This window comes from Bos javanicus, chromosome 8 (assembly GCF_032452875.1).
Source record: "Bos javanicus breed banteng chromosome 8, ARS-OSU_banteng_1.0, whole genome shotgun sequence".
In the NCBI taxonomy this organism is placed as follows: Eukaryota; Metazoa; Chordata; class Mammalia; order Artiodactyla; family Bovidae; genus Bos; species Bos javanicus.
This window is the reverse complement of record NC_083875.1, coordinates 96,039,854-96,058,217: the sequence shown is the minus strand read 5'-3', so window position 1 is coordinate 96,058,217 and position 18,364 is coordinate 96,039,854. Positions and strand designations below refer to the sequence as shown.

Genomic DNA, 18,364 nt, shown 5'->3' with positions numbered 1-18,364 from the left:
TCCTAATAACACTTCTGTTTCTCCCCCTACTTCCTTCGTCCTACGGAGTTTTGCACGGGTCTACCTGTTCTTTTCCGCTGGTCAGGTACTCCTGTCTGCTCTCAGCCGGTGTTCTGCGTGCACTTCTGTGTCTGAGGGTGTATTCCTGATGTATCCATGGAGAGAGATGTACTCCATGTCCACCTACTCCTCTGCCATCTTGTTCTCCAGTTGATCATATTTTTATGTCAGTCTCTAATTTCCTTTTTTCTGCTCCATTGATCTATGTGTCTATCGCTTTACCAACACCATTCTGCCTTGATTATTGCATTAGTTTGCTAGGGCTGCCTAACAAAGTGTGACAGACCAGGTGGCTTAAAATAGAAATTTATTTTCTCACAGTTCTGGAGGCTAGATCAAGCTGTTGGCAGGACTGGTTTCTTCTGAGGGCCTCTCTCCTTGACTTGTAGATGGCCATCCTCTCCCTAATCTTCACCTGATCTTCCCTCTGTGCTTGTCTGAATCCTAATCTTTTCTTATAAAGATACCATTCATATCGAATTAGGGTCCAACCATAAAACCTATCTCACCTTAATTTGAGAAGTACTGTACTGGTGGCAAGATTACTATTTTACTAGATTGCTTATGAATGTTAGTGGCTATTATTTCTACTGCAAGCTTTAAAAATAAACACAAAATATCTCAAGTAATTAGAAAAGTTTTATTCATCATCCCAAATAGGATTATATATTACAAATTCAGATCAAAATAATATTAAAGGTGTTTTCAGTAGTACCACAAACTATCTGTACCTGAAGATAAAGTCAAATAGTAAACTAAATGGCAACCCACGCCAGTATTCTTGCCTGGAGAATACCAGGACAGAGGAGCCTAGCAGGCTACAGTCCATGGGGTCACAAAGTGTTGGGCACGACTTAGCAACTAAACAAAGTATACACTGAAATTTACTCACATTTGAAATATCACTTTGTTTAGAAAAATTAACATTTTTCTGGTTATGGTGTAGGACACACAAATAGCTACTTTGATTTTTATTTAACAAACACATGAACCATTCCCCATGCTCCGAATGAGTCATCATAAGTCTATAAAATCTTGTAATTTTTTTTAATGGTACTTGAGACAGTTTATATTGTTTTATAGAACAAAATACAACACTTCTAATTCTGCTCATACTGCCTTTCAACTCCACGGTGAGAGCTGTGCATAAAAGCATAGCAGCTTGGGCAGCTCCTGAGTTCCAACACAATCTCTGCATTGGGCTGGGTTGGGAGATGGCAAGGAAGGCATTCTAAGATATAAGTTCTGAGAATAAAGAAACGGAGATTTCCCTCAAGAAAATTTATACTTGTCTCCTTTACAAGCACAGGTCCCATACAAAAAGTATTACCACTGAATTGCTCTGAGTTATAAGCTATAATTAAGATTTCAGTCTGATGTGGAACAGCTTAAAATAGCATCACAGACCCTGTTGATTCTTGCCTAGTTGAAACAGAAACATAAATTTGGGTGAAGAAGGTGGAAATGATTATCAATACCCCTTTAATAATACTGATATAGGTATTCATGGGCACAGAAAATTAAGTAAAGTTAGTATTCCAAATTCTCTCCCTCTCCAAATCACTTATACCTGATTTTGGCTGGGCAGAGATTTACTAACAAGGAGGTGAGGGTTTACTTCCAGGAAAAGCTATAATATTGAGACAGAAGTTCAGGGCAGAGCAAGAACCAAATATAGGGAAGTACAGAGAGTGATCTGCTTGGGACCTAGGAATGAGGTGGCATATGGAATAGCATAAGGAGACCCTAGAAGAGAAGCACTTGACCAATAAAATGAAGATACCTGTTCTATTTAGAGAAGGAAGCACCATGGTAATATCTTTGAATTCATAAACCATACAATTCAATGCCTTATTATAATGAAACATTCTTTTTTTCCCTAAGCAAACTTAGTCATGCAATCTTCGGAGTAGGGACTATGTCCTACCCCAGTTTCTCCCATCCCACTTGAAGAATAATTAGAAAAGGATTTGGAAGTAAGAAACAGAACATTTCTTGAGTATTTACCTAATTCTAGGTTGATACTAGGTACACTTCATTTAATCCTAACTTTAAAAAGTCAGAAATATCCATCATTTCACCAATTCACTCATATGGAAACTGAAGCTATGAGGTTCCCTACCAAAAATCCCACATAATGAAGCTGGGACTCAAACTCCCACCTAATTTAAAAGTTTGTGCCCTTTTATGCTAATATGCAACTTTTCGTAAGTGACATGTTAGAGGTGACCTATGGCACCCCACTCCAGTACTCTTGCCTGGAAAATCCCATGGATGGAGGAGCCTGGTAGGCTGCACTCCATGAGGTCGCTAAGAGTCGGACCTGACTGAGCGACTTCACTTTCACTTTTCACTTTCATGCATTGGAGAAGGAAATGGCAACCCACTCCAGTGTTCTTGCCTGGAGAATCCCAGGGATGGGGGAGCCCGATGGGCTGCCATCTATGGGGTCGCACAGGGTCAGACACGACTGAAGCAACTTAGCAGCAGCAGCAGCAGCCTGGGTTGCAGGTCAGGAAGCAACAGTTAGAACTGGACATGGAACAACAGACTGGGTCTAAATAGGAAAAGAAGTACGTTAAGGCTGTATATTGTCACCCTGCTTATTTAACTTCTATGCAGAGTACATCATGAGAAACGCTGGGCTGGAGAAAGCACAAGCTGAAATCAAGATTGACGGTAGAAATACTAATAACCTCAGACAGATATGCAGATGACACCACCCTTATGGCAGAAAGTGAAGAAGAACTAAAGAGCCTCTTGATGAAAATTAAAGAGAGTTGAAAAAGTTGGCTTAAAGCTCAACATTCAGAAAACGAAGATCATGACATCTGGTCCCATCACTTCATGGCAAATAGATGGGGAAACAGTGGAAACAGAGTCAGACTTTATTTTTCTGGGCTCCAAAATCACTGCAGATGGTGATTGCAGCCATGAAATTAAAAGATGCTAACTCCTTGGAAGGAAAGTTATGATCAACCTAGATAGCATATTAAAAAGCAGAGACATTACTTTGCCAACAAAGGTCCGTCTAGTCAAGGCTATGGTTTTTCCAGTGGTCATGTATGGATATGAGAGTTGGACTATAAAGAAAGCTGAATGCAGAAGAATTGCTGCTTTTGAACTGTGGTGTTGGAGAAGACTCCTGAGAGTCCCTTGGACTGCAAGGAGATCAAACCAGTCCATCCTAAAGGAGATCAGTCCAGTGTGTTCATTGGAAGGACTGATGTTGAAGCTGAAACTCCAATACTTTGGCCACCTGATGCAAAGAGCTGACTCATTTGAAAAGACCCTGATGCTGGGAAAGACTGAGGGTAGGAGAAGGGCACGACAGAGGATGAGATGGTTGGAGGGAGGCCTGGCGTGCTGCGGTTCATGGGGTTGCAAAGAGTCGGACACGACTGAGCGACTGAACTGAACTGAACTGAGCCTGGGTCTTAGTGACAGAGGAAGAGGAGGAAGAAAGAGAAATAGCTGTTGGGACATTTCTTTAGAGAAATCCTCTTGATTGATCAAAAACTAGAATTTTTCCCAGGCTTTAAAGCTGTTACAAATTATGACTATGTGTTAGAAGGTGGGAATGTGGCACTTTCTCTGACCAGGTTTTGAGGGAGAAATGTCCCCTGAGGATTTATAACATGGAGAAAAAAAAACTGTTCAGTTTCCAGAAGATAGAATTAGGGACTTACAGACACTGGCAGCCTTAGCCTTGTGACAGTGGGTAAGGGTTTACCGGAGTGAGGGAACTCACTATAAGTGTGTTTCCTAGATACAGCTCTGGTCCCCAATCTATAACCCCCTGCTTTCCTATGTAATTTCTTGCTGTCCTATGTGCCATTTGAAGTTTTATAGCCTATAAGGCTAGAATCCATGGTTTAGGGTCACAAAGAAAAAAGAAATGAGCACATTCTATTCTCAATTACTTGCATCCATAAGAGAGTATCAATAAAGAGGAAGAGAAAGGAGTCTACAGAAACTGGCACTTCGTGGACTGGTGCTAATGGTTTCCTGGAGAAGTGGAAGGAACAAGTAGAAATGGGATACATCTTGAGCCTAAGGGAATCAGGTGCTCCTGGATATTAAGAATATCATGACCAAAGGCTAATGCCTCCAAACATGAACTATTTCACCATTTGGAGATAAGTTATGTTTTAGATAAAGGTATGAAGACAGTGTAAGCATTTTGGACAAGAAAGAAACACTTCCCTTTATCACCTCAGGCTCTCAATCTGAGAAGAAAGATATTAAGTGGGGAATGGCAAAAACATCCTGTAAACTTCTCGGTCAAGCATGTTAAGCAGGCATAAAGATTCTGTGCTGCGGGACTTCCCTGGTGGTCCAGTGGTTAAGACTTGGTGCTTCCTATGCAGAGGACACAGATTTGATCCCTGATTGGGGAACAAAGGTCCCACATGCTGAGTATAAGCGTTAGTGGCCCATTCATGTCTGACTTCTTGAGATCCCATGGACTGTAGCTCGCCAGGCTCCTTTGTCCATGGAACTCTCCAGGCAGAAATAGTGAAGTGGGTAGACATTCCCTTCTCCAGTGGATCTACCTGGATCTACACAACCAAAAACAATTTTTTAATTAAAAAAAAGACACTGTGCTGTGATCAGTGAAACAGGCATGTACTGGGAGTCATGGCACTCTTGAGTTAAGAGACCCAACTGTTTCTTGCTCAGCTCACTTCTTTCTGTGCTTATTTATTCAGCTATAAAATAAAAGGGTTAAAACAAATGTTGCAGTGAGGCTCCCTCTGGCTCTGAAAATTCAAGTGCAAGCTGATTTTCACATGAGTGCTAATGTGTTTGGGGAAATGGTGGCACACATTCTGCCATCTAGTGGTCATATTTCAGGGTTTGTCCCACTGCTCAGCTTCTCAGGATGGCTCCATTTGGAGAATTGAGATTTTATTCCAGGATCCAGATGTCAGCAGTTGCAGCAGAGGCGAGAAGGACAAGAGCTCCCTGCTTAGAGAAGGAATGAGTGGCCACCTGGTTGTCAAGTGAGAGACTGTCAATCTTGACTCCCAGGACCTCTCTGGGGACATCCATGGATGTATAACTTCTACCAAGTTAACATAAGAGGTTTTCTCCTGGGAAGGCAGGCAAACTGTACATGGAAATGGTCAGATTAGGAAAATTACTGTTGGAATACACAGGTGAGGAAAGAAAAGTGATCTGATGAGGTGCTGATTAGTGGATCCAAGGTCTCTGGTCACTTAGCAGAGTGCAATGGTTAAGAGGCACAGAATGAAGTATAACTGAATCTGTATCAGAGCAAGCCTGGCCTTCAGAGTTTAGGGAAGGGCTTTCATTCTGCCAGCTTAGGGTAGAATCCCAGATCTGAAGCCTGTGAAACCAGAAGACAGTCCAAAATAAGGTATTTGAGCAGCCAGTTGTGTACAGGGGGATAGATATGGAACCTCTATCAGTGTGGACAAGATAGTTTAGATTCTGAACCCTCAGGGACAGATAAAAAGAAATAACCTAAACAGAGAGGGTAAGACCCTCCCACCCTGGCGAACAGTGGGAAACCCAACCTGAAATGGGTAGAAATGTGTAGTGTATGTACTTCTAGATGTTAAGTTTGTGCAAACATTTCTCACTAAACAAGCTGGATTTTGCCCAGGAACACTAAAATTACCTGTTAAATTTTTTCGATCATGAAAAAGAAGAAGTTAAGGTTCAGCTATTTAGAATTTGGGTAAAATTTCTATGGGCTGATTTTACAGCAAAGAGAAAGTTGATTACAATGACCTGTCATTTGGGGACAAGTTTACTGGTAACCCTAAAAACTTAATTATGTTATTTATGAGTAGACCCAATGACAATGCACTGAAAGTTCATCCTAAGAGAGGAAGGTCATTGGTTATTATGTATCAAAAAAAGTTTTTGTTATTTTTTAATTTGGAGTGGTATGGTCATAGGTTGTACCTTTTCCCAACCTTGCTTTGGGAAAACTTTCAGCCCATTCTCTCTTCTGGTTTCCATCTATGATATTACTATTATTCTCTAGTTTTAGAGGAAAATCTGCCAGTTTGGTCCAGAAAGTAGTCCTAAGCAGCCTAGATAAAATGTAACATGGCTTCCTATCCTAGACAAAGAAAAAAATAGCATGCTTCCTGTGCCTGATATCCCTTTACCTGTCACTTAGAATACACAATCAAAGTGATTCATGAAGAGATGGGGAGACACAGCCATTCCAACCCACACAGAGATGTATCTTAAAGGGAGAAAGGAAACCAGGGGTTTCAGACTGGGTGGTACTTGATAAAGCAGGGATGTCTCAGTTCTTGCCCCCCCCCATATTTAATAGATAGGACAACTGGGAATGGATAAAAACTTCACAAACATGATGATCTCAGGTGGGGAACAGCTGCCAGGTTTACCACTTATGTGCATTTCAGAGTCCTGATGTAGTGTTGGAAGAGGAGAGGAAACAGGCAGGTTTACATACCATGGAAATTGGTTCCTAGGCCATGAGTGAAAGATATGGAACTGTAACTGATGAATAAATACAATGAAGTACATTTAGAAAAAGTAGAGATATGTCTATTAATATTTTAGTGTTAACATTAAAATTGGGATTTATAAGGATTATAAATTCATAAAATATTAAGTGACCATGAATCGCTCATATTTTACCTATTGATTGAGAATGAAATAAGGAAAATAAGTTTTATGAAATCACAGCCCTTTTGAAATCATGTCTGGTAGCATAATCTCACTTGAATAATTTGTCAAACGAGTATTATCAGGTCAATGAAAATATTCTCACAACAGCTGGAAATTGAAGCATCACACACACACAAGCTTTCTTTTCACTTCAAATATGAAAATAGAAGGTGTATGGAAATTTACATATCTTTGACAAGACTAGAAATAAACTGTCATTTTCTTAGATGATGCCCTGTGCTCTAAATCAATTCCACACCAGGTTGCTTGTAAAAGGAATCGCCTCACATCTTTTCTTGACATCACTTGAAATCTGAGCACTTGATTATTAACTCAGCCTCCACAACCTTAAAAGTAGCCCTAACATACAGGCTTAAAGGACTTATTCCTTTTTACTGGTATATACCCTTCCTTAATTGCACCTGGTAAGCCCACCTTCCAGTACAAACATTATTTAACATTCTGAAAGCACTTGTAGAACATATCATATTCTATATAAGGAATATTCTTCAAAGGGTGAGGGGGTTTCCCTCAAAGGAACTGGGTTGCTTAATAAACGGAGGGTGAAAAGAGGCAGCATCTGTCTCACTCATGTCTGCCTCGCCATGGTAACCTAGGATTGCACCTGGCACATGGAGACTCTAATAAATGTCAGATGAGAGAATTATATCAGATGGCTCAGGAGTTAGGACTCTCTGTATCTTCAAACTTCTCATATTTCTTTGGTTCCTACTTACGTTTGACATGTATCTTTTTAAACAGTCATCTCCCTTTTGTGCAGGAGGGGAATTCTATTAATACCATTTTGACCTACTGTCTCAGTACAACTGGATAACTTCATCCCACTCAGAAATAGGCCAGACTCCATTGGGCTGCACGTTGGGGGGAGAACGCTTCCAGTCCCATGTCTTTACAGGAATCTTCCAGGTCTTACCATAGTTGGCTTCGATATATTCGACGGTTTCACAGGGCACACGAAACTTTGTGTCTACAAACTCAGTCCAGCACAGTGTAAACTTGGGAAACAGGTATCTGTGGCAAAACAGGCAATGTGGAGAGGAGTTAGGCTCCAACAGCGGAAGTTTGGCTAAGGAACCCACAGCTAGTGTACTCTGGGCCAAAGGACAGTCCCCTTCCACTGAACAGCTTTGGGGAGCAGATACAGGGGACAGTTTGTTGTTAGTTGTCCAGCATCTCCTTCCTTTTCTAATGTTAACTGTATCCCAATTTCACTCCCCTAGTCCCAGTCCCTACGGTCCAAAAACAGCGCACTCCAGTCCTAGGCTCCAGAGACGGGTAAAAAAGACTCAGACCTAACCAGTAAATTATAGTCACTACGTCAGGGAAGGGAATTTATAAAAATTAGGCAAATGGAAGTCAGTCTTGGAATTTCTGTTGGAACTACCGGGGGAAGAAGTGTTCTTGTGCAGAGGTTTCTAAGCTGTGGGATGGAAGCTGAGAACTGCTGGTGGCCATCTTTGCTGTTAGCAGGGAGAGCCTGTCTGAGACTGCGGTTAAAGCAAAAAGTTGCCAAAAGATGGAGGCAAATGATAAGAGTCTGGAAAACCCTGGGGAAGTGTTTGGGTTTGGCCGTGACAATTCCTTAAATATATAAATATTCTTTTTTAATACATTTCTAGTATTTGAAATTCGTATACATCGAGGGAGGCATGTATAGCAAGTGAGAGAGGAAACACAACCTTCCTAGTTAGCCAGAGGAACCTAAATCAATCCTGGAAATATATGACATTTTCTAACAAGAGCGTCACAAATACTGTGTCTTTGTGACAGGTCAAGTTAATTTCTCTGTCCTGGGTTTCACTGTGGTCCTAAATGGCTTTTGATAATGCTAGATAGCTAAAGAAGAAATTCCCAGTCTCAGTCAGAGTATTTCTTAGACTCTTTTTCTAACTTGTACAGTAGTGAGAATTTCATACCACAATATGTGAACACGGTAAGACCCAACATACATTGGCTTTTTAAGCAAAGCTTCACCCCACCCCCTCCTCAGATGCAGGAATAGAGATCCTATGCTTGGATGTTCTGGATTTCAACAATAATTCTCTGAAAAAAACAGTTATACAAACCACCTTCTTCCTGCTCTTTTATCACCTTCCCTTTTTAATTTCTATTCTTAGTCTCAAACTTTTTTCTTTCCTATTTTTAATAGGTTGCACATCATTAAATCTCTATCAAATTCAAACTGCTACTAAAAGAACCTAACTAAAGAACACTAAAATAAGCAGCATGTGTGTAAGGTGATGCTTCCTTCACAGCATGGATTTTTCAGGGAAAAAGACAGGCATGACTCTAAGATGCTCTCCCAGGATTCTTCCTGGCTTCCATTCCTCACAAGAACCCACCCTCCCCCCTCCCCTTTTTTTCCTTTCTTTCTTTCATCTCAAATGCAAAAGAATCTCTCTAAGCTAGCCCAAGGAATATGTTATAATGAATTTAACTCAACTCATAGCAGAATTATTTCAATTAGTAAGTTTTGTTACTAAAACACATTTCTTAAAGGTATTTTGGATCAGTAAAAAGCTCTATATTTACAAAGGAAACCAGCAGGTTTGTTCGATTTAAGTTTATATAGTTTATATTATAGACTGTGTTGTTGCTTTCGGAGAAATATTTCTGTGTTGTTGCTTTCTGAGAAATATTTCTTTCCTTCACAACATGGTAAGAACCTTTAGTAACAAGATTTGAAGTAGCAATACCAGAGATGAAAGAAATGTAAACTATCAGAGGATTAAATAAGAAAGGAACAGAGAAAAAACAGATTCAAAGTGTAATCATATTATAGAAAAAGGGATCTAATGGGGATGTTCTTCAAGGAAAGGTCAGTTCTCATGCATTTTGCTTCTCAATATCATGTTTTACTACCAGATGAACTTAAAGCCACAGATGAAAATGACAGGCTGAACAATCCTAAAGAAAGCAACAAATCCCTTCTACCCAAACCAATAGGTGCTGGCAGTTAATAGACAATCCCAGCTGGCTTCTATGAAAAGAAGGCCACAGCAAATTTCAATGCTGAGGAAGAAATAGGATACAGCATAGTTCCACCATCTGCTGGTCCCAATTTTACTCTGCACACTCATATTCATGGAATTGCTTATTTTGCCATGAGATATAACCATCCCTCATCAGCCTCTACCATCCGCAATCAGATGCTGGTCAGCAGAATGTCCACCTGTTGCATCTTATCAAGTTGACACACTGAAGTTGAAATGAGACAGAAATCATGGTCTATCTAGTAAAATAGGCCAGGAAACTTCTCTCTCAAATTTTATCCTCTACAGTTTTAGGAAAGAGGTACAAGAATGAAAAGAATGAAAAAACGTCCCATTTAGATCCCTGGTGTGCTGCAGTCCACACGGGTCACAAAGAGTCGGACATGACTGAGTGACTGACCTGAACTGAACTGAAAAGAATGAAAAACCAGGATGACAGGGTGGGTGAGACTACTACAAGTTTTATCAAAGCTTTCATAAAATAAAATGTTCAAAGCTTTCACTGAACAATGAAAGATTTACAAACAAAAACAAAACATTTAAAATATATAAAGAATCTTAAAATTACTCAAAGACAATTTAACTCAAATGTTAATTTTTGTTCCTAAATAGAAATATTCCTAAAACTGTGGTCTTCTTTTCGCCAGATAATTTTTAAGCCTTTCAGCAAAAAGAAAACTCCAGCTTCCTAGGAAAACAGGGAAGGTAAACAAACCATAAAATGTAAAAACTGACTGTAAAATGGGATTGTGGAGACGAAGTTGTGGGGGTAGGGTGTTAAGTGACTCAGAACATCACGCTCTGTCCAGGTTACCAGTGAATAATAACTAAGACTATAATATAGTCGATGTTATGTTAGCTTTTAAAGCCCAGATTAAGTTCTCCTAAGCAGTTTTTACTTTAAAGCTCTGAGATAGGATCAAAAACGTGCACAGATTTAATTCAGACTAAGCAAGCCAACAAAGGTCCGTCTAGTCAAGGCTATGGTTTTTCCTGTGGTCATGTATGGATGTGAGAGTTGGACTATAAAGAAAGCTGAGTGCTGAAGAATTGATGCTTTTGAAGTGTAGTGTTGGAGAAGACTCTTGAGAGTCCCTTGGACTGCAAGGAGATCCAACCAGTCCATTCTGAAGGAGATCAGCCCTGGGATTTCTTTGGAAGGAATGATGCTAAAGCTGAAACTCCAGTACTTTGGCCACCTCATGCGAAGAGTTGACTCATTGGAAAAGACTCTGATGCTGGGAGGGATTGGGGGCAGGAGGAGAAGGGGACTACAGAGGATGAGATGGCTGGATGGCATCACCGACTTGATGGACATGAGTCTGAGTGAACTCTGGGAGTTGGTGATGGACAGGGAGGCCTGGCGTGCTGCAATTCATGGGGTCGCAAAGAGTGGACACGACTGCGCGACTGAACTGAACTGAACTGAAGCAAGCCCCAATCAGAATGTAAGTTCAAAGGATCTTATCACACACAAAAAATCCATTTATTTTCTATTTCATACCGCTTTTACTTCATTTTAGTTTTGCAAAAAACAGTAGAATTTAGTTGGAATAGATTTTCCCTCACAGACATCCTTAAAATCTGTAAAACTACTTATTGGTGGCTGGATAAACTAATTTCATCAATTGTACAACCTATAAACATAATAGCTAAGTGACAAACACTGTTTTTACTGTTGTTAGTTAGCTAGGCTAAGTGAGACAGAGACAGCATCTATTACAACTGAATCTGAACTTTTTAAACTTAAGTTTGCATTAAACTCTAGAGTTGGAATAGGAAAGCCATTTTTTAAAACAAGAATTTCTTGCAAAACAACGCTAGTTTATTCTCATTACCAATTCTGTCTTCACTTTTAACTCTTAATGTCTTTTTCTTGTGTAACTGCAGTGCCTAAGCCCTCTAGCATACTGCTTAATAAAAGCAGAGACAGCGCACATTATTACGTTTTTCCTTCTGATTTTAAGAGAAAGGAGCCCTTCTCTTAAAATCAGAAAAAAACCTAGAGCCTGTTATACAAAGTGAAGTAAGTCAGAAAGAAACAAATATTGTGTATTAATGCATATATAGAGAATCTAGAAAAATCGTACTGATGAACCTATTTGGAGGGAAGGAATGGAGACACAGATGTAGAGAATAGACTTGCGGACACAACGGGGGAAGGAGAGGGTGGGATGAATGGAGGAAGTAGCCAAAGGCATATATATATACACACTATCATGTAAACTAGATAGCTGGTGAGAAGTTGTTATGTAACACAGGAAGCCCAGCCTGGCACTCTATGATGACCTAGAGGGGTGGGGTGATGGGAGCAGGGAGGCTCAAGAGGGAGGGGATATATGTATAATTATGGCTAATTCACATTGTTGTATGACAGAAACCAACACAATATTGTAAAGTAATTTCCCTTCAATTAAAAAATAAATTTAATTAAAAATTAATTAATTATTAAGAAAAGAGACAAGCACTTCTGAAGTTTTACCATTAAATACGATTGCTCAATAGGTCTTTGGTATATTCCCTTTACCAGGTTTAAAGAAATTTCAGATCCCTTTTACAAGTTTACTAAAAGGTCTTTTGTTATTGTTAATTATGAAATATATCAAATGTCTTTAATGTCATCTATTGAAATAATCATGTACTTTTTTATTCCTTGAATCTTCAAGTGTTGAGAATTACACTAATACACATACACTAAAAAATTCTATTCTTTCGCATTTCATTTAGGATATTTTCCTCTGTGTTCACTAAGACAGTAATTTCCCATAAAATTTTTTTTGGTACTGCTCAAGTTCAGTTTTGCTATTAGTCAAAATGAATGCATTAAAATAAGTTTTTTTTTCCCCCAAATAAATTATTTAATATAGGGAATAATCTATACTATGAAGGCATTGTAAAAGTTACCTATAGATTTTCTAAGTCTTTGGTAGGGAAAAGAAAAGAAAAGGAGGATTTTTAATTAGTAATTCAATTTCATTAATGAGTATAAGTTCTTTAGGTGTTCTTGAGTTGATATTGATATTATTTCCAGAAAATTTTATCATTTTCCACATTTTACCTAATTATCACACTTGAGACTTGTCTTAGTAGTCCACAGATTTTCTTTTCAGTCAGTGTAACAAAGCTGAGAGCATAAATTCTAAAGCCAAACATGCAGGGTTTGAGTATTGAATATTGTCTTTGATTTTACCTTTTATAATTTAAGAACTAGCATTTTGATTTGTTGGTCTTTGATACAGTATTTTCATTTCATTAATTTCTCTAGGTTTCCTTTCTTTACTTTCCTTGGGCTGACTGTGCTGTTCTTTTAATTTCTTCAGTTGGTAACTTTATTTTTTAAAATCTATTCTTTCATACTTAACTGTTTTCAAGGCTACAAGTTTACCTCTATCCTTCTAACTGAATTCTACAAGTTTTCATACGTAGTTACATTAATTAACTTGTGTAAATGCTCCATTTATAGTGGATCTTTTCCAATGAGTCAGCTCTTTGAATCAGGTGACCAAAGTACTGGAGTTTCAGCTTTATCATCAGTCCTTCCAATGAACACCCAGGACTCATCTCCTTTAGGATGGACTGGTTGGATCTCCATGCAGTCCAAAGTGGTCATGTATGGATGTGAGAGTTGGACTATAAAGAAAGTTGAGTGCAGAAGAATTGATGCTTTTGAACTGTGATAATGGAGAAGACTCTTGAGAGTCCCTTGGACTGCAAGGAAATCCAAGCAGTCCATCTCAAGGGAGATCAGTCCTGGGTGTTCATTGGAAGGACTGATATTGAAGCTGAAAGTCCAATACTTTGGCCACCTGATGAGAAGAGCTGACTCATTGGAAAAGACCCTGATGCTGGGAAAGATTGGGGGCAGGAGGAGAAGGGCACGACAGAGGATGAGATGGTTGGATGGCATCACCAACTCGATGGACATGGGTTTGGGTGGACTCTGCGAGTTGGTGATGGACAGGGAGGCCTGGCGGGCTGCAGTTCATGGAATTGCAAAGACTCGGATAAGACTGAGCGACTGAACTGAACTGACTAGATGGACCTCTGTTGGCAAAGTAATGTCTCCACTTCTTAATGTGATGTCTAGGTTGGTCATAACTTTCCTTCCAAGGAGTAAGTGTCTTTTAATTTCATGGCTGCAGTCACCATCTGCAGTGATTTTGGAGCCCAGAAAAATAAAGTCTGTCACTGTTTCTCCATCTATTTGCCATGAAGTGATGGGACCAGATGCCATGATCTTAGTTTTCTGAATGTTGAGCTTTAAGCCAACTTTTTCCACTCTCCTCTTTCACTTTCATCAAGACGCTCTTTAGTTCCTCTTCACTTTCTGCCATAAGGGTGGTGTCATCTGCATATCTCAGGTTATTGATATTTCTCCCAGCAGTCTTGATTCCAGCTTGTGCTTCTTCCAGCCCAGCGTTTCTCATGATGTACTCTGCATATAAGTTAAATAAGCAGGGTGACAATATACAGCCTTAAGGAACTCCTTTTCCTATTTGGAACCAGTCTGTTGTTCCATGTCCAGTTATAACTATTTGATCCTGACCTGCATACAGATTTATCAAGAGGCAGGTCAGGTGGTCTGGTAGTCTCATCTCTTTCAGAATTTTCCACAGTTTTTTGTGATCCACACAGCCAAAGGATTTGGCATAGTCAATAAAGCAGAAATAGGTATTTTTCTGAAACTCTCTTGCTTTTTCGATGATCCAGCGGGTGTTGGCAGTTTGATTTCTGGTTCCTCTGCCTTTTCTAAAACCAGCTTGAACATCTGGAAGTTCACGGTTCATGTATTACTGAAGCCTGGCTCGGAGAATTTTGAGCATTACTTTACTAGCGTGTGAGATGAGTGCAAATGTGTGGTAGTTTGAGCATTCTTTGGCATTGCCTTTCTTTGGGATTGGAATGAAAACCGACCTTTTCCAGTCCTGTGGCCACTGCTGAGTTTTCCAAATTTGCTGGCATATTAAGTGCAGCACTTTCACAGCACCATCTTTTAGGATCTGAAACAGCTCAACTGGAATTCCATCACCTCCACTAGATTTGTTCATAGTGATGCTTCCTAAGGCCCTCTTGACTTCACATTCCAGTATATCTGGCTCTAGGTGAGTGACCACACCATCGTGATTATCTGGGTTGTGAAGATCTTTTTGTACAGTTCCTCTGTGTATTCTTGCCACCTCTTCTTATTATCTTCTGCTTCTGTTAGGTCCATTTCTGTCCTTTATTGAGCCCATCTTATCTCTAATTTTCTGGAAGAGATCTCTAGTCTTTCCCATTCTATTATTTTCCTCTATTTCTTTGTACTCATCACTAAGGAAGGCTTTCTTATCTCTCCTTGCTTTTCTTTGGAACTGTGCATTCAAATGGGTATATCTTTCCTTTTCTCCTTTGCTTTTCTCTTCCATTCTTTTCACAGCTATTTGTAAGGCCTCCTCAGACAGCCATTTTGCTTCTTTGCATTTCTTTTTCTTGGGGATGGTCTTGCTCCATGTCTCCTGTACAGTGTCACAGACCTCCGTCCATAGTTCATCAGGCACTCTGTTGTTTAGATCTAGTCCCTTAAGTCTATTTGTCACTTACACTCTATAATCATAAGGGATATGATTTAGGTCATACCTGAATGGTCTAGTGGTTTTCCCCACTTTCTTCCATTTATCCTGCTTATCTGTCTTTAATTTAGAAATTCTCTTTAAATACTGCTTTTTCATTATTTACTCCATTCTCTTTTAGCTCAGCTATGTGTTTTAGATATATCCATCAGTAATATTTAGAGCAAAGGGAATATGACAAAGTGAGAATTACTCTGCCACATTAATCATGTCATTAGCATCGATTCTGCCCATAGTTTTCTAAACATTTCTAAGAATCAACTCTTGAAAACCAAAGTTACATCATGCTGACTAGTATTTTTTGAACCATCTCTTCTACTAAACTCCTCACAATCCTGCCACAGATAATACAGAAGCAAAAGACATAACAGAGATATGGCTAACAAACTTTTCAGAGACTGGGCTAGAATATAGTCTTTCTGAGGTTTTTATTGATCCCATACACCAATCCTGTCCCAAACTTCTAACATATAATGAATATATATATAGCATATACATATTTATAAGATAAAATTCTACCCATTGAACCTTGTGTATTCCACTGACTTCCACTGTGAATTGAGTGATTCCATCTATTCTATTGGCAAACTCTCCTATGCAATCTCCATAGGACAGAACTAAACTAGAGAACTAGAAGAAATTTATATCACCAATGAGTAGACAAATTAAAGCTTGTATCATTTAACACCTGAATGTGCATGCGTAACGACCATATCAAAAACTATTCATCTAAAGCATGCACAAAAGTTTTCTTTAAGGTCACAGGACAAAGCCTCTGGACATTTTTATTTCTACTGCATAACTTTCAAAAACTATACCTTTAGCTCATTAACAAGTAATTAGACTCCAGCTGTGCTTGCTTTGTTTCAGACAATTAGTATAGTATTCCTTTTCGATATAATAGATAATGAAAAAAGGAGATTAAGTTATGATTTCAAATTTCATTCTAAACATATAAAAGGCTTCTTTTATTTTGATCTCAGATTATTCAATTTGTCCAATCAGATGCAAAAGGCTCCAAGTTTATCATTGCAATTAGGTCTGCCTTGATCAAATTCATGATTTCTGGTCCCAGATATCCCCTTGTTTCAAACTGTGATCTTGGGCTCTTTTCTCTTAGCATCAATTTTCTAAGTTATAGATTTTTTTGTTTTTCTTTTTCAACGTTTTAAATCAGTTTTTCAAGGTGCAATTTACACATAATGAAAAGCACCCATTTCAAGTTTTGACAGATATATATATACCTGGGTTATCACTAAAATAATCAAGATATAAAACATTTCTACCACCCTGCTTCCCTAAAGCTCTCTGTGCTTCTGTGGCAGGCATACAGTCAATCCACCCTGGCCCCTGGTGATCAATGATCTTTTTATATTCTTGACTGCTTTTGCTTGCTTTTTGCCTGCTTTACAATCTCAGATAAATGCAGGTACATAGTACATATTCTGCCTATCTGACTTCTTCCACTTAACATAAGGTTTTGGAGATTCATCCATGTTACTGCATGTATCAGTAGTTGGTTCCTCTCTGTTGCTAAGCAGAATTCCATTGTTTGAACATACCATAACTTGTTTATTTGGTCACCAAAAGATGGGCATTTGGGTTGTTTTCATTTTTTGGCTACCACGAATAAAACTGCTATGAACACTTTAAAATTTTAATGAAAATTCGTTTTCATTTCTCTCAGAATACTACCTTATAGAGTCTCTTATATATTCAAACAACAAAATATGTCTTAAAATTTATTTCACATAAGTAAAAAGCTGACTATTTATTCATTACGAGGTAATCTTCTCTTAAAAAAAAAAAAAAAAAAACAAATGAAGAACTGCCACTTCTATATAGTGTATAAGAATACAATTACCGTATAATGTGCATTCAGTGTCCCCCCCTTTATGGTTTGGAGGTTAATTAAAGAGGGCTAAATATAGTCTAAATGTTGTAAAATATGAAGGTATAAACAGAGTAGGAAATATGACATCATTTTTAGTAAAGCTAATGTTTTAAATATACTCATTTAAAGAAATTATTCAAATCTGTCTTTTTAGCTTCACAGATGTAAGTACTCAAAAGACAAATGTGTTTTTTGAGAGCTAAAACTATGCAAGCATAGTTATCAATCTATGGAGCTGAGAGAGCCTATGAGTGGGGACTCAACAACCAATACCACTTTACAGCTTTTGAAGCTGTGACTGAAAATAACTGAAGTAACAACTTCATGGCTGATTCTCCAAAGGTGCTAGGTTGGATCAAGTCATCAATCTAAGGTCACCCTTACATCTTAAGGAAACAATACAGACTGTTTGAGAGGACCTGATATTAGTTTCCAGTAATGCTCAGGTCTCACTCAGCTTGATAGATTTATCAGGACTGATTTTACCTATAACTCAGAAAGGACAGATAAATCAGCAAAAGTACCCAAATACAGCGTAAGGGAGGTAAACAGAAAAGAAAAATCTATGGAAATTCAGAGGAAGAGGAGATTTATTTCCATTTAGAGGAAATGAGGAGCAACTTCTAAATGGAGGCAACTCAATACCCTCACATAGCAGAACTGGGACATGGAATGATGTCTAATAAGCTGGTACTACTAGTGATATACTTAAAATCTTGGACCAAAATCAAGTTTCAAAACGCTGGGGTCTAAATGCAATGTGGGATCTTGGATTAGATCCCAGAGCAGAAAAAGGACATTAGTAGAAAAACTGGTGAAGAACAGATAATGTTTAGTTAACTGTAATGCACCAAGACTGGTTTCATGGTTTTGACAAAAATAGCATGGTAACAATATGTTAACATTAAGGTAAACTGGGTGACTGTATCCAGAAACTCAATATATTATTTTCTTTTCTGTGAATCTAAAATTATCACAAAATTAGCTGTCTATTTTTAAAACAATAGGGGGAAAAAAGGCAGGGAGAATAAACCATGCTGACAAAGATGACTGAGGAGGCCTGTAGATCTTCAAAGTGCCTTAAAAATGTCAAAGGATAAAACAAAACA

General features: G+C 38.6%; 1 protein-coding gene across 3 annotated transcripts in view; it reads right to left on the bottom strand.

The window, feature by feature from the left end:
- Positions 1-681: 681 nt before the first annotated feature.
- FKTN (fukutin) overlaps positions 682-18,364 on the bottom strand; it is a 58,748-nt gene continuing 41,065 nt past the window's right edge. The window contains exons 10-11 of one of the 3 annotated variants that reach the window (XM_061426404.1): positions 7,673-7,770; positions 682-6,535 (exon numbers count right to left, since the gene is read on the bottom strand). In XM_061426404.1, the coding sequence (XP_061282388.1) occupies positions 6,513-6,535; positions 7,673-7,770 (121 nt within the window). In that variant the 3' untranslated portion in view covers positions 682-6,512. Of the gene's footprint in view, positions 7,771-18,364 lie in introns of all 3 variants that reach the window. The other 2 variants (XM_061426402.1, XR_009738194.1) reach the window with 2 other exon arrangements.